The 22,005-nt window shown below is 40.6% G+C and overlaps 1 protein-coding gene across 3 annotated transcripts in view; it reads right to left on the bottom strand.

The window, feature by feature from the left end:
• Positions 1 to 22,005, bottom strand: part of pcsk5b (proprotein convertase subtilisin/kexin type 5b) — a 79,858-nt gene that overhangs the window by 44,554 nt on the left and 13,299 nt on the right. For all 3 annotated transcript variants that reach the window (XM_042420760.1, XM_042420762.1, XM_042420761.1), the window contains exons 3-11: positions 21,618 to 21,770; positions 19,795 to 19,938; positions 18,858 to 18,934; positions 14,723 to 14,811; positions 13,842 to 14,014; positions 9,994 to 10,206; positions 8,605 to 8,705; positions 3,117 to 3,220; positions 1,377 to 1,494 (exon numbers count right to left, since the gene is read on the bottom strand). In XM_042420760.1, coding sequence (XP_042276694.1) covers positions 1,377 to 1,494; positions 3,117 to 3,220; positions 8,605 to 8,705; positions 9,994 to 10,206; positions 13,842 to 14,014; positions 14,723 to 14,811; positions 18,858 to 18,934; positions 19,795 to 19,938; positions 21,618 to 21,770 — 1,172 coding nt within the window. The remainder of the gene's footprint in view (positions 1 to 1,376; positions 1,495 to 3,116; positions 3,221 to 8,604; positions 8,706 to 9,993; positions 10,207 to 13,841; positions 14,015 to 14,722; positions 14,812 to 18,857; positions 18,935 to 19,794; positions 19,939 to 21,617; positions 21,771 to 22,005) is intronic.

Raw genomic sequence — 22,005 nt, forward strand, 5'->3', positions numbered from 1 at the left:
TGTGAAGCCCTGGCTCTCTCTCTCTATGTGTGTGAGTGTGTGTGTGTCTGTGTGTGTGTGTGTGTAGTAAAGGTCTTATGTGAGAACCACCCTGCCAGAACTAATGCTTGGCCCCTATCAAGGTACAGCTTGCACAACCGCACTCTCACATGCCGGTGCATAAAACACCAGGGAAAGAAAAAAAAAATTAGAGAAAAAACAAGAAGGAACTGAGACAGAGAGAGGGGGTAGTGGTTGTAAGAGAGGCACACAAAGACCAACCAACCTCTACTTATAACACAACACAACCATATTTTGTCACATATGCGGGTCTCAGAGTTGACTCACTCATCTGGAATTTCAGTTTAAGCTTGCGCAGTATGTGGATTTCTTTATATCCATCAAAGCGGAGTCCAATACAATTAATATACCTGTTGAACTAATAAATGTCCATCCATTATTGTGGGAAAGTAGTGGGTTTCTAGAAGCATTGTACTGCATGGTAGCCGAGTGCTTTTATCTCAACAGGAAGCTTTAAAACAACATTATCCTGCCAAAAGTTTGTGGACACCCCTGTACCTAATTCTCCAGTCAGGCATAGTTGGGGCAGCCTACGCCGCTGTTGGGTCCTGAGCTGTGCTGCTGGCACTTTATAGCAGCCTCATTCTGAGTTGAGTCATGGTATGCATGCATGAGAGAAAAACCATATCATAAGCCCGACTCCGTGTTATCAGTGCTTCTCATCGGAGCCCTCAGGGTTAAACAGGCATACATTAGACCGGCACCTGCTCTAAACAATTCATTATAATCCCACATACTTCTGGTTTCCGTTAGGCCCCTTATTTCCAGTTAAGGGAAATCTTCATGTTACAGGATACAATATTTAATATTTTTAGACAAATTCCAACCTTGTGGCAACAGTTTTTCCCTATTTCAATATGACATGTCACTGTGCGCAAAGCGAGGATAATGAAGAAATGGTTTTTCCAAGTTTGGTGAGTTAAACCACATCCAACACCTTTGGGATGAATTGAAACACCAACTGCGAGCCAGGGCTTAACACCCAACATTGGAGCCTCGACCTCACTAATGCTGTTGCGGCTAAATTGGAGTAAATCCCTGCAGTCAAGACCCAAAATCTTTTCTCCAAAGGAGTAGAGGCTACTATAGCAGCAGATTAATGACCGTGGTTTTGGAATGAGATGCTCAACAATCACCTATAAGTGTATTGTTTGAGTGTCCGCACTGAAATGCTTAAACAGACTTGTGGTTCAAATGAGGTTTTTAGGTGAATGTGATGTGTTTTCCATTCTTTAGTGGGTTCAGCAAGTGGTCTGGTCACTGGTAAGTCACATCATGTGTGTGTCAGAGTGTGTGTGTGTGTGTGTGTGTCCTACCTGATCTGTCGGTCTGCGCTCTCCACACAGACGTGCTGAGCAGGGACTTGCTTCCATCGCTCCGCCTCCTTCACCATTGCCTCAGCGTCCATCAGGCCAAAGCCGTACAGGTGGCTGACTGTAGGACACACACAGCTGATTAGACTACTCCAGTTCTCACAATCATACCAATAATGACTTATCAAAGAAAGATTCTGTATAGTTTAAGCTCGTGAGTATGATTTTGTGTACTTTCCCTATCTTGTAATCACAAAGCCAAAAATAATATAAGAAGAGGGAGTCAAATTAAGAATCAGTGACAAATGTTCTAGACAATATCTGCAGCCATCTTTAATACGTTAGTATTATACTGGTTTTTGGCTCCTTGTAGAGACTGTTATGTAGGTTATTACAGTGTCAAAATGTATCCAAAAAAGCTAGTCTGTTTTTTTTAAGACAAGGATCCTCTACAGTAAAATAGATGGATGAAAGTACTGAAAATATGTGAAGTAGTTGTCGAAAAATGAAAAAGAAAGTTTGGAAACCACTCAACTTATGGGTACAGCTAATCAAATATGAATTCCTTCCATACCCCCCTCACCCCCCCTTCCCTGTTCTGTTTCTCTTTAGTTCCTCTTTGAAAAAACAGTCACTTGGAAAATCTCCAGGCACACTGGGCCTGCAGCCTGGCTGACCCTTAGTTCTCACTCTCTTGGTTTCTCTCTCACTCACACACACACACACACACTCATACACACACACACCCAAACACACACACACACGCAGGTATGCATACACACTCAGGCACGCATTCACAAAGTTGTGAAACAGCAACCACCACATGGACCCTGACAGATGACAGCTGGCTGTGCAGTAGTTAAGCAGGAGGAAAAAATTCCAGCCATCTTTTGATTGGAGAAAACAAATTCAGGAGTCAAAATCATGCATATTGATTTAATACTTTCTGTGACTGTTTTGTATCTTTCTCTCAAACATAACAGTCTATCCCACCATGAATTGTAAATGTAACTGTGTTGCAAGAATATCTGCTGAAACCAACCACAGTATCATCTACAAAGTGGTCATGAATTAAAACCAGTCTGAAGCTGTTAAACACAAAGATTCAGCTTTTCTTTTATCGTTGCTTGTGACATCGTTATCGTCAGCATTATCACTAACAACAGAAGGCCAAGTTAGGCCTGTCCTGTGTCCCGTTGTCTTGTGTCTCACGGGATGGTAAGATTTAAAGTGGTGAATCAAAGGCCCTGATAATATCAAGCTGAAGTAATCAGTCAGAAAATTTAGGTGAAATTGGAAATGTAGATAAGGTTAAATAACAGTTGGATAATGTTCATCACAACACAACTTTTTACGGTTTACAATAAGTCCAAACAACAGTAAAAAATAACAGTAACAAGTAAGCTTTGCAATGATCTTTCTGGATCTTTAACCATTCTGAATTTACGTTTTCACTCATTTAAAAACAGTCTCCTTGTGTTGAATTGCTAATAAAGATATCAAAATTAATTCTGCAGCAATCTGATCCTCGGTTGAGAAAATCACCTCTAGGTGGTGTGAACTGAGGTGGAAACGCCTGATGATATTTTTCAAATATTGTTTCCCCTGATTTCTGTTTCGCCAAACACATGTTTTATGTAATTTTATCTCAAGAAGTTTTTTTCTGTTTTTATTTCTGAAACAAACATTGTTCTCTATATACATGTAGAGTCTGTGTTTCTGTATGTGGTTGTATGTGTGTACCGTTGTAACCAGCAGCATTGGTCTTCCAGTCAGGAGCACTAAGATGTCCGGCTCTAGAGGTCTTTACAATGATGTGCTGAACATCTCTCCAAGACAGAAGAGGACTAGCAAAAAAAAAACAACACAAGCACATACATATATTAATACATATATCTAGATACTTGGGACTGAGTACAAACGCATATCTGAGCAGGAATTACATAAATATATAAGTGAAATCAAGGCTGCTTAAGCTTCTCTATACAGACATTCACATACATTTGAAATAACAAATATGGAAATCTACACATATGAACATACATAAATGAAAAAGTCAGGCCTCGTAATACTAATAACGTCAACACAGGAATGATGATGAGAAAATGACATTTTGTTGCTTTTATCATGTTCTGGAGAGAGGAAAAGAACGTGGAGAGAGAAAAAAAATGATTGAAAGCAGGAAAATGTATAAAAAGACGTCGTCATTATGGGAGTAAATTCAGACGACAGCATGGGTGGATAGGTGGATGAAAGAACATCATAAAAAGTTTAGGATAAAAAGGGGGAGTAAGTGAAAAAAAACAAAGAAGAAGAAAGAGGATGAAATGTAAAACAAGGTAAAGAAAACACAGTAATATACAGTCTGTAAAATTACAGGGAGGCGTAGATGGAGAGCATAGATGCCCATTCATCCGTCCCTAGTTTCTCAGATCTCACGTGAGATCCATTACAAGATGGCAGCCATGTGTCTCGACTCCTTTGATGTCCAAACGCTACATTAAAGGGGGAAAACCAGGAAGAAGTGGGTCACCAAGTTTCCTGGGATTCCCTTCCATCTCATATGCCGGCCAGATGCTCCGCTCCCTCCCCTCATGTCTCTCCCCTCGCCATCTGAGACCACTGGATCATGCACAACTCTGAAGCAGTTGACCTAAAACTAATATTTAAGTTTTGTAACCCAACATTCTGATTTTAACATTTTAGAGATGTGAGAGGGAGACAGAGAGCGACAAAAAGGAGTCCACCTTGAACACACTATGCTTTTGCCCGTTGAGCCAGTTCTCATAAGAACAGGTTCTTTTGCAGCTTCCTGTGATCTCTTAAACCAGAAACGCGCTAGAAGACTTTTAAAATCCTGAACGTCTGGAAGAAGTCTCTGCGTCCCACATTTAGCTGCTGACTTTCGCAGATTACGCTGAAGCCCCCTTCACATGTGCACTTTATTCTGTGAATGTTGGCGATTTTACATATAGTATGATTGTGTATCTGTAGAGTAATGCTGTATGGTATGAGTATATAGGCTACGTACAAGGATCATTGATGCTGTGTTTGGTTTTGTGGATGGTTTTGCTTGTATTTCCCTTGTATTTTATATATTTGTATTGTTTTTATTACATTTTTCTATGCATATATATATATATTTTTGTTGTGAAGTACATTGAATTTCTTTGACTTTGACTTCTTCCTTGGTGTAGTTATTCTCCAACTTCTCATGAGAAAAAACAATTATGTACCTAGGAAAAAGTCTATTTACAGATTGCTTATGCAGCATGTGAAAAGTACTCAAATTGACTTAATGGACTGTTCAGACATCCTTTTTGCAGCCATTAGGGTTATATTAAAGGAAAAAACTACTTTCTGGTGTTAGGGATGTGATCAAGATTAGACAAACAAAGAGAATTTTAAATAGAAAGATTATTACATCTTTTTATGGGAAGTTCTGCTTGCAATGAACCCAAAATATTATATCCCTACGATGCCCAGAATACATCATTACAGTCAGGTCTGCAAACCAAGACGTTGTTGCTACACATGTTCAGAATTCACAAACGCCCTCACCAAACCCGCACTTATCAAATGCAATTGAAGAAAAAAAACACTTAATAGCTGAAAATATCAAGCAAAGAAATAATTAAAAGGATCGTAGCACAGACAAGTGCTATGATAAGTCAGAATAATTAATGTTCAGATCAATATTAATAGGCTTAACTGTCACTGTGTAATTATGGTTCTATAAATGTTTTATGGTCATTAATTAAAAGTGACTTTGGCATCGTTATCTAGGCCACGACAGCCTTCCCATAAACAACCCAATACTAATTAATGGAGCAGCACGCATACTGGGGGGAAACCATAGGCAGCAGCAAATCAGAACATCTAACATAGGTTTCTTGGTGCTTCTCTCAAGTGTAATTATGGACGAAAACACACAGGGATAATCTGCAGGGAGAGAGCACGGAGGGAGGTGAAGGAGGAAAAACGAAGAGGCAAAAAGTCGCAACATTTCATCTCCATCTCACCTTGGTTCAGTCCAGTGATGGAAGATTATCCACTAAACTCTAAAATCTGCCTCTCTAGCATTTATTTTAAAGCAGATGAATGGAAAAGAAATAGAGGTTTCTATTCATCAATCTGTCCCTGCTTTGGTTTTCTTAAAACCTCCCTGTAGATGAGGTTCTTATGCTGGGTTATCCGTGCTCATTTCTTGTTCATCCCACCTAATTTCCTCACTGAGGACTCCATGTTCACTCACTTTTCCATTTCTTCACTTCCAAGGACAAAAAGGAAACATGAAAGAAATAAAAGTTTCATAAGCCCTAAGACGTTGGTGCTTGCCATGCTCATAAAGAGATAAATCACACACTTAAACATCTTAAATTTGGCATAATCTACAGAGAATGGAGCATGGGACAGATTTCTGAAATAACAAGTTCCACTCCACTCGCATACCAAGGGAAAAGACCTCACAACAACGAGTTTAGTAAAGTCTGGCGTGATGGCGTCTTGACACGCTTATCACACAAAGTTTGCTCGCTTTCATTCACCAGATAAGAGCTGATATCATCGGTATTGCACAGAATTTGTCTAAACTGTTTCCCTCTCCCTCTTTCATCCTCTCCTTGTTTTGCCTGCGTGTGCATGCATGCAAGTTTATCCATGTGAGAAACTCAATGAATGGATAGAAAGAGCGTTTGCCTTGGAGGAGGAAAAAAAAAAAAAAACAGAGACCATCGTGACAGCGGTGGAGGCACAGCAAGCACGACAGAGAGGAAGTGAGAGCCAGCAGAAGAGAAGAAAGCAGGCGAGCAAGAGGCAGTGTGTGATAATCTTGTTGAGGAAACAGGCTTATGTGACCAGCACTGCCAGGAAACCGAGAATATTTTCTACTGGGAGGATTTGGATTGGATTATCCAGGTTAAATGAAGTGACCTCAGCTAACTGAGCCGCTCAACATGTGATGATGGGGGTAAAGCCCAATTCAGAGTCTCTGTACCTGCCCTGCACTTTCCAATTGATGAATTTATCGCAAATTAAGCACACTGACAGATTTCAAAGAGGAGCGGGCAGGCTCCTGCTATGCATCACCAGGGCATCTAGAAGGCATGAGGGCAAGACAGGACATTGAAACCAATGGAGGAAACTTTGTACTTTTCTCATTTTACTTTGAATTTGGCAATTCAGTCCCTTCTAACAGAAATGTTTGGCATGAAAGCCCCTGGCCCTAAAGCGTTTGTGGGTAGTCCTTCTTGTTGCAGACAGCTTGAAATTGAGTCAATCAACATTGCTGCAACTCAAACTCAAACTGAATCCAAAGTATATGATTTGTGTGATTTCAGACCAGGGTAACTATAAGTCACTTTTGACCCCAATAATGATGGAGTAATCATTAGAGAATCACGATTTTGAAATAAGAAATTTATTTTAAGCCAACCATCTGCTGTGCATCACCTCTGTTGTGTGTACATTGGAAGTATAAATAAACAAGAAGTAAATTTTAAATTGCGGTTATCAGTCTTATTCTATATTTATTCACTATATTATGAAGTGCCTTCAGTTTTATGGGCAGCTGAGTTGAATATCCTTTTCTTAGCACATACAGCAGCATGACCACATGCCATCATTTGATATTTAAACTGCCATAAAATGGCAGAAGGCTGAACTGCCAGAAAGCAGAAAAGTTCAGATTTCAAATGTCTGCAGTAAAGGAAGGACAGACTGCTGCCTCAGGATCCCGAGACTACATTACTGTCATATTTGTGCCAGTGTATTGATTGACTGTATCACAATATATCGTCATATCAAATTAATTATCTCAACCCTATGTAAGACGGGCTACAGTATGTACACATTGCAGCTTCCCAATAGAGTGTTCAGTGGTATCTGCTGAGGTCTGGAAGAAAAACCAAACCTCTGCTGAGAAACAATCGATCTGGATGGTCCGATGTAATCCAAGAATCTAAAAGACTTGATTTAGATGCCGCTGAAACACAAGCGTCACATAGGAAGTTCTACATCGTTATGGGGCTGAAAGGCTTCCGCTCCAAAATCAACTTTGTTTCTGATCACGTGGACGAACAAAAAAGGGTGGTCAGATGAAACAAACGTGTTTTATTTTGCTACAATGACAAGAAGTATGTTTGGAGGAAGAAAGGTGAGGTCATCAAACTGAGCACCTGCTGTTAAACATGGTGGTGGTGGTATCAAGATCTAGGAATGTTTTGCTGCAAAAGGAACCGCCGCTTTGAAGAAAGTGGATGGATTTAATGAGGAAGATTACCTCAGAATATTTCAGAACAACATCAAACCATCTGCTAGAAAGTTAAAATCTTGGATGTAGCTGGGTGTTCAAACAGGACAATGACCCTAAACAAACATCAAAAGTGGTTTTTGGGTGGCCAAATCAAGCTAAAATTAAGTTTTTGGAATAGCCTTCCCAAACTCCTGACCTCAACCATGTTGAAAATATGTGGACTGCCCTGAAAAGACAAGTTCATGCAAGATCCAAACACAATTCTGCCTGAAGGTTGTTGATGGCTACCAAAACCCTGCTGATTTAGACAAAAAGAGCAAAGGGACATGCAACCAAATACCAGCCCATAACATTTTGATCTATTTTCAAGAAACGCACCATGAATTTGTTAAAGACACTAAATTTGTGAATGTTTTAGTGACAAAGGAAGTGTGTTTTCCAATCATTCTGTTCCAGAAACCATTATAATCCCAATGTGGCCATAATATATACAGTATATCCCTTACAAGTACAGTATATGTAAACTTTTCACTGCAGTAAGTGCTGAAACCCTGAACTGACCGGAAACAGGTGCGTAATGTAGTACACTAAGATAATATACTTGAGCCCCTGACAGCCACTTTCCCCAGCCAAAGGTACGTTTACACGTCTTGTACTTCTTGTTTATGAGCATCTATGTCCTGTGGGAGTGTCTATGTATAGTCCAGTTGTCCTGAATATGAGTAGCATCCTCTGAAACCCGGTACGTTCTTGCTACGTTTCTGCACAAATGTCCCAGGGATTAACTGATTAAAAACAAAGATAGCTTTTTCAAGTATTCAAATGCATCTCCGTCGCTGACTTGACAATGATGTACTTCTAAGAAAATGCTACACGTGTTCCCCTTATAGATCAATGAGGCCAGAGAACAAGGGGGCATTAGAAGGTAAGCAAGGGGCAAAAGGATGAAGTGAAGGGATGAAGTTAAGTGGATCTTACTTTGCCTCCAGAGCCAGAGCAATAATGGCAGCAGCCATGGGAGCCGAGGCTGATGTCCCCGTGTGACTGTCTGTACACCGATGTCTTAGGTCTGTTGTGATCTGCGGATAGAGGAGAGAAGGGTAATACAAGACAGTAAATAGAAAGTAGAGGAAAGGGAGATGAGGGGATGAAAAGTAAAAAAAAAAAGGCATGAAAAGGGAAGAGGTGAGGGGAGAGGAAGAGAGTAGTGACAGTGACAGTGATGGCAGGCGGAGAGGGAGAAAGAAAAACAGACAGACACGGAGACAGAGATTGAAGTCATGAGGATCAGGAGGATTTAATACACCTGAAAGTCACATTCCAGCTTTGATACACTGCCTCACTACAGATAAAACACACACAGACACTCACACTCAAGTACACAAATCACCAGTTTCCCAAAGAACTCAAGGAAACGATTCAGTGCCCAAGGAGAAACAAAGGACAAAGAGTAAGAAGTAGTAAAACGTGTTGTTAAAGCGCTGTGTGTTCGCTTTAATTGTACGGACTTTAGTCAGACAGCTTGACAGTCAGTCAGCCAAGAAAAGTTTGGCCAACTTCCAGTCTGAGCCCTCATCAAAGGACTGTTGCTGGACCAAAAAGTTTGAGGGATTATCTGAAACACACACACTGAATGTGAAATGCTTTGGTAAAGAGTGAAAGTGGTCCAGTAGCATAAGAGTAGACAGGACATTATGTGCTCAAGAAGATTTGACTGACATTCAGATATATGAGGTTCTACTCTAAGAGTACAAAGCCAGAGGGAAACTGTAAAGAATGTGTGTGTGTGTGTGTGTGTGTGTGTTTCTGCACACGTGTGTGTGTCCATCTGTAGCATCAGTGCGAGGAATGTAGCAAGACGCCGCCAGACAAGTTAGCTCACAGTGGCCAACTGTCACCGTCCATCCCAGTGGATCATGGGAGGGATTTGGTCGATTTGGGTCAAACCAGGTCGCTCCACTGGACCCACAAACACACGCAAGGCCAAGTTAACGCCAAGTCGTACCATCCTGTGCCCTTAAATGATCTAATGTAATGTACAAATTTTTCATTTTTTTTGAGCTCACGTTTCAAGGGGAAAAACTTAAACCTTGTCCAAATTTTAATTAAGCACAAAACACCACAGATAAAGCTTGGACATTAGTGAGGAAGACGGTAAAATTAGGCCATGAGTGCCCCTGTCAAGAATTACTATGTGTGTACACGTTCAGTAACGGTTGTCATAATCAACCACACACACACACACACACACACACACACACACACACACACACACACACACACACACACACACACACACACACACACACACACACACACACACACACACACACACACACACACACACACACTCACACACATTCTTACAATCTTTCGGTCGTAGTTCTCCCCGCTGCTGTAGGTGGTGGTCAGCGTGGACGAGCATTCCTCCAAGTACCAAGGCTTGCGTCCACTCTCGGCCGTGCTGGAGATGGAGATGGTGTAGATGGAGTTGGTGTAGCCGTCACAGGAGCAGTGGTCTCTGCTGCGACCGCCGTTGCCTGAAGCCCACACGAAGATGGAGCCACGTCCTTTCCTCCCCTGACAGGAAAAGATGCAGAGAGGATCCAGTAAGAGGGTGCAGATTTGTTTTAGCGCTCAGAGCTCACTTACTGCTCATCGGACTTTGTTTTGGCACACTTTTAACTGTTTGTCAGAAGGGGGGAGTGACAGGTTATGTGTTCAGGGTTCAGACATCACTATATATAAAACATGAAAAGATCAATACTGGCAACAGCGAAAGTGCCGGAAAAGATCAGTAAGCAGAAAGGCAGTTTAAGTCCTCGGCAGTCCTATGAGTGTCTGGCAACAGATCTGATGAGATCTGATCTAAGCTCAGTAACCATAATGTTTCCCTTTGAAAAGTTGGCATTGCCGGATGCCATGTTGTGTTAGTGAGTTTTTTTCCATGTCGGACTGAGGTGAATTCCTGTCTCTCCTCACATCAGTGACATTGCAGCAGAGGAGACTAATTCATTTACTGACTGGCATCAGGCTTAATCTGTTACTGGAACTAACTGAATACTGTCACATTTATTAGTAATAAGTCAGCTACAGGACATTAGTTAGAAAGATGCATGTTTTTCTGAATAGTTCATTTCATTGCATAACATCTGGAACTTGACTTTGGCTTTATTTTTTTTCAATGGGAGGAAGGAGGAAGATTGCTCGTATATGCTACTGACAAATGAGTTGAAAAGGATAAAATCATTTCTCTGTATGTTTTTTTAGTCCTGTTTATCTTGGAACATCCTGCCTACAGGAAGTCAGGTTGATGGAGCCGTATCAACTTTTAAATCTCTCTTGAAACGTACTGTTACCATAAAGTCATTTTCTCATCTTTGACCCCTATTTATTTTTATTTATGTTGTGCTGTTGTTGCAGTCTATCTGCCTAGTCTGTTTTATTTCTTTCATTTTTTCCAATTTGTTATATGCTTATGGTTGATACCTTGTGTTTACTCTTTTTATTTTGTCTGATTATTTTTGTTTATCGCTTCTGCACATCCAGTTCTCAATTTTTTTAAGTTTAAGTTAGACTTGATCATGTACAATTTTGAAAGGAAGCAAAGCAGTAGAGCTACAAATACTGTATGAGAAGTTTGCATAAAGAGTTTGTCTTACAGATCATATAAATAAACTAAGCATTTTAACAGAAAGTAAGACTGCGTTTTAACAACGATTTTATGTGCATGTTTTGCATTTTATCAAGTTTTGGCTGAACACTGCACACATATGGACATTTGTTATAACTGAGGCCCATTACATGTGCAGCCAGGCAGATGTTTAATATTCAAATCTAGGTTTCCAGAGGAGGTTACACAGCACATAAAAAAATGTATCCCTGATGTATTCAGAGGATCTTGCTAATTGAGAGGCCAGAGCCAGCTCAGAGCGAGTGCACTTAATCGACCCAAAGTGTGAATAAAGACACCGATTCATTTACTAGAACAGTATTCAGTTTCAGTTATTCTTCAATTTAAACCATCTCCGGCCAAATGCCTTTCACTATTTCAATTAGACATTGTACTTCCTGAATTGGCTGAGTTGAAAATGATCTAAACGCAGGCCCAAAGGGAGTCACAGCGCTGGTGATGACCGCCCGAGTTATGAAGGCAAAGTTCAGCCAGGAGTCAGCGAAAAAGACATTTGACGAACTGACTGACACAGCAATTCACACTGTTTGTCAAGATACACACTCAAAAAACACTCATCCACACGCTTTGAAACACACACACACACACACACACAATGATACGAGGATAAAAGGTGGAATGGAGTTCTTCAAAAGGGGGCTTCTGTCAGGCAGCGATAAGCAAGTGGAGCCCTCTGAGTGAGAGGGGGATCAGACAAGAGCAAATGCTGACAGATGAGAGTGATGGAGAGCGCTTTGAAGAGCAGTTAGCAAAAGAAAGGAGGGGACAAAGAATGAGAGGGAGAGGTAAGAGTCAGTAGAGAGGATGAGGAGGGGGATAGAGCATGAACGAGAGAGGTGAAACTGATGGACGGCAGTCATCAGCAAGAGATCGGAAAAAAAGGATGAATGTTTTGTTGTTCAAACAAATACTCAAATCAAAAGGACAGAACTCTCCTTGCACAGCCAGTATTTTCAGACAGGTGCTGGTCGGTCAAAATTAACCATCGCACACTGTAATGACTTTAATGTGACTTTATTTTAGAGCGAACAACGCGTTTCGCCTGTAGCTTCTTCAGGTTCACTCAGTACAACTGCTGAGTACTCACAGGTGTGATAAATACATCTGAGTCACATGACTGATTATCACAGTCTCAAATCAATTTGTCAAATGTCAGAAAATGAATTAAAAGTGATTTATCCAGGAAAATCTCCAAATATTTACATATTTCAGCTTCTCAAATGTGAGCATTTGCTGCTTTTTCTGTTTTAGATCAGTGTAAATTTGGCTTTTAGGCTGTTGTTTTAACAAACCAAGCAATTTTCAGCAGTCTTCTTGCGTTCTGGGGAAAAGTGATGGGCATGCATGACTATTTTCAAACAGTTCATTGACTAACCAAATCATCAATTAATAAAAGACAAAATCGAACAATTGATGATTAGTTATAGCCCTAAAATGCCCTAAAAACATGAAAAAAAAAACATGAAAACACATAAACAGAGTTGGCCTCATTTTCAACAGTCATTAGAGAGAAAAAAAACATACAGTAGAGGCACACAATTCCTCACGTCCTTTCATATAACAAAAAAAGCCAGAAAAGAGAAAAGTCTAAGAAAAAAAAAGCACGTCAAAGAGAAGATATACATACACACAGCAGCAGTGGCCAGACTGCAACCCTCAGCTGTCAGTGCTATCTCTAACACCCCAGCTTTCTGTGATAAACTGTCTCTCCAGAGTGTCACATAGGTACATGCCGCACTCACAAGCATGCCATCTCCACTCAGCTTCACACACACACACACACACACACACACACACACACACACAACTCGTACCAGTTGGACAGATATCTCCATCACCTCTGTCATCTTAAAAGGCCAGCCTGTCAGGAGCGACTGGGACTCTCTTCTACTCACACTGCCAACCTGTTCCTCCCTTTCTTTTCTCTGTCTCTGTCTCTTTCTGTTTCTCTTTCTCGTAACATGCCACAGGCCCTCAGCCTCTCCGTCCACCTGGATCTCTGTCTCACCTCCTCAAAGGTGCACATCTACTTACCAAATGGCAGCAGGCCAGTTGTAGCAAACTTTGTGAATGTGTGAGATGTGACCAATAAATGACTTCACCCCTGTTAACCTCTGTTAAAGCTTTTTCACTCTACTTAACCAAACAACACAGCGCCAGCTTGTCATTATGCAAAATAAGCTATGAATATGTAAATTAATATATGCTAATATAGCAGAGCTTCTCTCTAATGTCCGGAGGAGCTTCACAGGTAGAGATAGTCAGAAAGGAGTTTGGGATATGAGTATATGAGCCTCACACACACACACACAGATGCATGTGTTTCACAGGTAGAGATAGCCAGAAAGGACTTTGGGATATGAGTACATGAGCATGAAACAAACACATCTGCTTGGAGTGTGTGTGTTCATATCTTTTCTCACCGTATGAATACCAATGTCAAAGTCTTGGCTGAGCAATGAAGCACACGTTTATTTTCACACGTTTCTGGATGTAAATGTGTTTGCGTGCATGTGCCCACCGTGCGGATGCCATTCTCGAAGGCCTGCCTGGCCAGAGACGCTGGTCCATCCACAGTCTTTCCGTCGTCATCAGGTCCCCAGCTGGCGCTGTAGATGTCGATGTGCTGTGGCTGGAGGCTCAGAGATTTGGCCTCCACCATGTCTGTTACATCTCCGTCCAGCATGCGCACGCCTGATACACAAAGAACATAGAAATAACATATGCACAAAGCAAAGTTTGATCTGTCTCCAATGTGTTTCCACAGAACTGGAAGAAAAAGTTTCACAGGCAGCCAATCTCCATAATGTCCTGCGATAATTACCATAATTAATTAAACACAGTCAGACTAATCAAGTAATTAATTAGGCTAATCAATAAATTAATTCATATTTCCATGTTGGTATGCTTGTCCCACTAACACATGATTTATCAATACAGTCACTGTATCTATAAGCATGACAAGTTATGCTCATTTAACATTCTTTGTTCCTCTTCAATGTAAAGCATCCATCACATATTGCTTTCATCAGAATGTAAGTACACAGAGGCAGTCGTACATCACCGTGACGATAAAAGGGCACAATCAATCACTGAACACCAATTTTTAGTTAAATCAGGTTTGCGGAATAACTGGAATAATTGATGAAATGTACTAAATATACAATGTGCTGAATATCTGTGATGAATTTACTGTGTGAACTAGACAGATTTCAATATAGCATTAAAGCCGGGAGCAGAAAAATAAATGTTCAGTAATGGTAGCCGTCAGCATCCTTTCACATGTCATACATTAGTAGGTTAATTACACTAAACATAAGCCACGACATACATCTGCTGAATAAACAGAGATGTGTCAAAAGCTGTTCAGGAACCAGACAGATATGACTAATCATCACTCACCTCCTATTCTGGCATTATAGGCAATTCCCACAATGCAGTGGGAGTTGTTTGCGGCTGCAGCAACTTCACCCGCACACCGTGTCCCGTGTCTGAGGAGAGAGCAGGAATGAACAGCTTATTACACAAATCTAAACACACACACACACACAGAGATGATATCAAGGTTAACACGGGCAAATGTATACATGAGCAGGAGAGCACACACAAACTACCAGATAAACATGCAGCTTTTGAGGTAGAAAACAAGGACATTTACACGTAAACACACATTTTGACATATAAATGTGTACATTCCTCTTGAAGCAACGCTAAACAAAATGGTTTAAGGGTAATAAGTGTTACAAATGCAGCAGACACTGCAAATATTTCAACAATTTCTGTTTTTTTTTCCCCTCGTAGGCCTAACAGACTACAGAATAAGATGTAAATCTGTCCAGACAAATATGTTTGAAGAACCTCAGTGAGGATGTAAAAACACAAATGTAACAGTTTGATTGATCTTTTTTGGACGTTTTCTGGACGTGCTCTGAGCGGAGCGTACAAGCGCTGTTCTCCCCAAGCACAGACACAGACATAAACACAATGATAGCTGAAATAATGTCCAAGATTAGCAATACATTACACTCATATGACTAACAGCTTCTCTCACACACACACACACACACACACACACACACACACACACACCAGGGTAACATTCCACCAGTAACTGCAGTGGTGACAATCGGCTCGGGTCAGCGACCAGCGTAAACAAACATAAGTGTGTTTGCGTCCGCCGCCTCCTCAAAAACATCACTTTCTAGATCGGCACAAACACACTCACACACACGCACACCTCCTGCAGAGAACATCTGCATCACAACACCCCCCGGAAACAGCTCTGACCGCTGCCATGGAAACCCAGCATCTAGCTATCGAAACCCCCGGGGAAGACACTGTGAAGTTTCAAAGTCCAAGGAAGCACTCAGACAGAGGAAAATCCTTTTCACCGTAACCTGATTATTTCAGGTTAACATTTAGATAATATCATGGTCAAAGGCTTAAAAAAATATCGAGGCATTCCAGTAATGTACTGCAACATCCCTGAGTGGCAGCTTCAAAACTACATGAAAAAAACTCATGAGCAGAAATCCCTGATATAACTTCTTTACCCTCAATCTCTCCCAGAATTTCATGCTATACAGTTGCATCTGGATTTCCACAAACTATAGAAAGTTAAAGTCAGAACAGTGTAAAGGAATTGCTGTAATTTTAGGAAATACGCTTATCCGCTTTCTTGCAGAAAGTTAGAATGAAGCACCTTTATTTCTGTATGGTAAATATGAAGCTAGACCTAGCCTAGCAGCCGGTTAGCTTAGCTTAGCATAAAGACTGGAAACAGGGGGAAACTGCTTAGCCTGGCTCTGCCCAAAGGTAACAAACATTTTTGGCCCAGAGCAGTGATTGCGCTCAGGCAAATAGTCCGGACCAAACCAGATATGTGTGAGCTTTAAAGGTGCAGGTGAGTGGATTTTGTTACCTTTGGACGGACTCCGGCTAGCTGTTTCCAGTCTAAGCTAACAAGCCACTTTCAGTAGCCTAGCTTTATATTTACCGTACAGACATGAGAGAGATGTCAATCTTCTCATCTCACTCGACAATATTTCCCAAAACACTGAACTATTCCTTTACATCAACAACACTTCTGTTCACGACATCTAACTTTAAAAGGATTTTAACCTTCTTCACTTCACAAATCTCACAGTTCAGCTGCTATTAACAGTTTTACAAAACCTATTTCTATAATACATAGTACTGTATACACTGAAAATACATTCATAATGAGAAATTTCTTTTTGAATCATATCCATTTCAGACATTGATATTTATATTATGTGTAGTAGAGTATAGATGTGAAAACATTCGTTTTATTCTCCGTCCAGCTGAAATGACCCCCAGGTTTACAGAAAAGTTAACACAAGTGAAACAGTGGGTTGAAGTATAACATATTAAATGTCTGCAAATCAGTGATGGGCCCCTTTATCACAGTTAATGAGCCAAACCTCTGGCTCCCTCTTTCAAAACGCTTCAACAGTCCTCACTCAGGTCACTTCACTCCACTAATCCATAAAATCGTCTGTCTGGCTGTCTTTCCAGTCTTTGTGTTTGCCTGTATTTTCCATTTTCTACACATCTGTGTCACAGTCACTCTGGGATCTCTCTGTGTTTCAACCAGAACCATATAACATTTTGTGCAATGGATAATAGTGAAAACACTCGCACACAGTACTTATTCAAATTTACCTTTTAACTTTCTAAAGGTTTCAAAAGGATACAGCCTCTAAAACTCACATTTAACTCTTTGTGGTACATATCTGAGGGCGTAAAAGCACAGGTGTGTGTGTTTTGTCCCTGCGTCAACAAGCAAAGTAAACATCTTATATTTGCTGGCTCTTTGTGAATCAGGATAACTATCATTTCTTTCTTTTTTTAAATTCCAATTTCAGTCAAGTTTTACGCAGTTTTCAATGTGTATGTCTGGTTTTTTGGGGAAAAAAGGAAAGATATTTAATGATTAATTAATTGATTAAACTAAATGGCGGGCCAGTGGCGTATATTCATTGCTGCCAAGATACATTCCGAGACCAATATTAAAAATAACGATTACATTCTTTCGAAGTCAATGACGGATAAGAGAAGCTTTGTCTAGTTTTCCCTAGTTTCTTAAGGGAAAACACACACACAGACACACACACACACACACACAAACACATATATAGGTAAATACAAGAGAAGACATTTGATTGAACACCCACAGACTCATCATATCCATGAAGACTGAGTTATTAACACACTGATCACAAAACCCTGCCATCTAAAGCTTTGCCATGAACCAAACGCACACGTCAAGCTTTGATTTTTAGTGGACTACTTTCAACTATCAGGTAGAGAAAGAAAGAAGCTCAGAAACGCAAACACATAAAGTTCTGTAACTACTTTTTATCTTTTTAACAAAAGGATATCTGACGCAGAAAAGACTGGATTTTCCGCAATTATATTTGTCGTGTTTAAAATCTGTGGTACGTAGGATGGATGCTCTGTAATGGGCGATATTTAAAAGTTTGCAGGCACAAGGAACATCACTGAAAATGCAGCACAGTAGGTGCTGGTGCATCCAAACGCGTTATTTCAGAGAGCTGTATGCAGTAATCACGTACTTGCTTTTTTCCCTCCTGCCTACATTCAAAGCGCAGCTGTTGGCGCCGCTTGTTACACATAGACAGCAACAGATAAAAATCCACCAGCATTAAGTCATTCTTGTTGCTATACAACACAAAGTTTGACAACAACCCGCAGTTTGCCAGATGTAGCTAAAGTTAGCGTTCTTTTCTCAGAAATTCAACAAACTGTGTGCTTGCTTCCAGGCGTGATGATGACCAGTTTTTACTTGCCACCTCACACAGACCTCTCACATCTATTCAGCTCTCATGAGGGACGTGAGCGTCATGTTCTGATTTAACTGATCCTAAAGAATAGTATGAAAGGTAAAAGAGGAAAAAAACAAATGTCTGTCAACACGCACACACACACACACACAACATCGCAGTCGACTATGAATTCAGCTTTAAAAGGAACCCAGCTCATTAAGCTGCATCTGTAGGCCTCATGTCTCTTTAAGACAATGCATTACCAGCAGGGACTGAGCCGCTGCCAAGGCACTTGGGCTGCTGCAGCCAAACACACATACACACACCAAAAAAAAAAAAAAAAAAAAAAAAAAAAAACACTCACTAGGCCAAACTGGCACAAGACAAGTGCCTGGACAAGCTTTTTTCCCCCTGACACACATACACACACCAATTCCTCCAAACAGAAAAAAAAAAACGCAACCTCCCCACAAATGTCACAATCAAACACACTAATGTTACTCATCACACCCACAACAAAGTCAGGAGCCAGCAAATACAAACACACTGAGGTTTCTGGCAAAAATCAATCCCAAAAAAAACACAAAACACACAAAAGCATTTTGATTACTATAACACCAAAACACTAAAGCCACTTGCTAATCTTTACCTGAGCCCTGTTGTGACCTTTAAAGTTACATTTCTTTCCCTCGTTAGATCTGGGATGCAACATTTTTCTAATTTCTTACTTGTTCTCATTGGTTGCGTCATATCGCGGCATGGGATCCATGTCGTTGCCATTGACATCAAAGCTGGCTTGAGAGTCCTGGAAGAGACACAGTTGTAATAACCATCAGGGGGCAGAGAAAACATCCAACAGGTTAATTCATAAAAAAGTGTGTCTGACACCAACACAACTGTGTGTGTGTGTGTGTGTTATAGACCTGTGTAACGCCAAAAAGCTTCTCTAACCCAATCAAACAGTTCACATTAGCATCACTCACAACAGTTTTGTAAATCGAATGCAATCAGAGCTAACTCAATCTGCGGTGCCGCTCGCCCTTCGGCATAAACAAATCCGGGCATTAAGAGTAGCTAATAACAGCAGCGCAGGCTCTGTCAAACAGGGTGTGAATCATTTTATCTGCACGGCTGATTGATGGCCTTACCTGCCGCCTCGGGCTAAGAAGTTGCTCTAACTATCTGGCCTTGGTTTGAGGGACACATACCTCAGCATGCACATACAGTATGTAACTACAGACAGATAACACTGGAATACTTGCACAGCTTTGAGGAAGCTTCCCTTCAAAATGTAATCTGTGACACATGATTATCTGATCCAAGCTACAATCCAATCTAGTGGTTTATTTGAATTCTGTAACATGAATTTCTTGCTTTCTTCAACTTATTTACATGATAAAAAAGTACAATTAAAATGTTAGTGTCATTCATGTCATCATCATAATCACCTTTGGTTTAAACATATATTCTAGTGTGTCCATAATCTCATAATCTAATTGCCTTTTTCCACAAGAAGACCTTCACTGTTTGTATATTTGTAATCAGACACTCACTTAGTCCTGCAGTTTACATACAAGTTCCTATAATGCCCCAAGACACACATTCACACACACACACACCGCTACCGCTCATAGCCGCCCTACACGCGCATACATACACACTCACGTAGTTCTGATAGAGGTCTGGGTGGTTCCTCTCGATGCCGTCATCTAATATGGTCACCACCACGTCTTTACCCGTGTAGCCTCTCTTCCACGCCCCCATGATGTTCATGTCTGACTGGCAGTTATGGACGTCGTCGTTACAGTGCTGGAGAGACGGTAACCGGAGTTGAGAGGAGGAGGAACATGAAAAGACAAACACAGAAGAGAGGAGGGCAAGAGATAAAATACGTAATAAGAGTCTGTTGATGCACAATTTAGAATTTATGAGCGTGCCCACAGACTGAATTTTTACCGCTTAACTTACAACAGGCACACAGTCACACAGACGCCAGTTCAAACAAGTTAAAGTGAAGTCTCGAGTATTTGAAAAAAATCTGAGTGAAATCTCAGCCTGTTTAAACAGAAAAAAATCCTTCAACCTTATAACAGTTTCTTTTACTATTCAAATATAGAGTCCATGTTGAATTGATAAAATTATTAATTAATTAATTAAACAGTTGAACTACACAGCAGCAGAAAAAAATGCAAAAACTAAAAAAAAAAAAAACACAATGAAAGCTCTTTTTTACATTGGAAAATGCAAATTAATTAACATGTCATCAGTGTCTCCGACATCAGTAAAATAGTTTTTGTTTTTTGAACTTCTGAGCTTCATCTCCTCTGATTTATAAGCTGTGAAGTGCTAACTCTTCCTCAGCTGGCTCCCCACCAGTCACAACACATGTAAACGTTTCTTACATTAATGCAGGTGTTGTGCTTCAGCTGATCTATTGTTCTATTGTTGTGTTATCAAATATCTATATAATGTAACATGATTAAGTATGATTTAGGCAATCCATTATCATTTACTGCAAATGTTTTTCAAAGGCACTGCCTCTGCCACAAGCTGTTGTTTGTTTGTGTGTCAAAGTGACATTCAGATACATAATTGAATGTAATGGATTTTTCATAGGCTCTGTACTACAGACAACTTCTCAAAAGTCAGTAAAATCAAAGTCTTGCTTCAGTGTTATTGCTTATAAAATATAATCCGCAGATGGACAAACTGTCAGAAATGTGAGATGTTTCAACAGCATGCCAGGTGACTTTTTTTTTTTTTTTTTTTTTTTTTTTAGAAATTACTGGAGGAAGCTGAAAACATGCACGCGGAGTTCACAGAGTTCTGTCCTCAAGCTAGAAAAATATGTTTAAAACCACTGGTCAAAGTATTAGAAATTATCTATACTGAGTTAACAATTGACAGAGCTGAGGACACTCAACCACACACAAATACATCAATAAAAGAGCAATGATCTGAGGGTGTATGCAAACATTTGTGATAAGCCGGCAAATCTCTGCTGTATGAATTTGAAAGTACTGAGTGTGTGTGCGCGCGTGGACGAGCGCGTGCGCGAGCTGCCGATCTCCAAGAAACAATTTCGAAATGCAGGAGCGTGGAGACACGTATATTCCTAGCTGTGTGGACATTCCTGTGCTGAATGCTTATGAATAAACACAGACCCTTACCTTGACCCTAAACTGTCTCTTTTCAAATTGAGGAAAAGCAAAAATTTCATAAGTGCGGATCTTCTATTATTTCATTCAGTAAAACACACAAACACACAAATCCCTCAGCTCCACTGACCCTGCAGTAATGAGGACTGTGCCATGACCTCAGGTGACCTTTGACCCACAAACTGGATAAATGTGGGCAAAGAAAAGCACGCAACCCTGTGAGAAGAACAGTCGAGTACGGCGTAGATTGTATCAGTCTTTATTTGTTTCAGAGCTTCTTGTTTTGGTCCTGTAAACACTCTCTCTGGTATGAGTATACAGTGTACTCACAATGTACCACATACTGCTCCACTTGGCGTCGTTATAGAATATGTTGTTCTGGGCCGGGCTGCTGTGGGCGGGGCTTGATAGAGAAATGGGCGGGGCTTGCTTGTAATCCCTCTTGATCCTCCTCTTCACCACCTGCTGCTGTATCCACTCCACCTGAAACACACAAACACAGACAGGAGATAGCAGAAGTAGTAGTAGTAGTAGGTGTAGTAGCAGAATTACTTCACAGATAGTACAATCAGTCATCAGGTGATGATGTCTTCAAGGATAAAAAAGTCTGAAGGAAAATGTGAGGTGGCTGGAAAACCTGAGATCTTATTAAATAGCGGATGCTGCATCATCAATAAAAAAAAGTGAAAATATAGTGGCTATATGTCTTCTCCTCTGC

The sequence above is a fragment of the Thunnus maccoyii genome, chromosome 9 (genome assembly GCF_910596095.1).
Source record: "Thunnus maccoyii chromosome 9, fThuMac1.1, whole genome shotgun sequence".
Classification (NCBI taxonomy): domain Eukaryota; kingdom Metazoa; phylum Chordata; class Actinopteri; order Scombriformes; family Scombridae; genus Thunnus; species Thunnus maccoyii.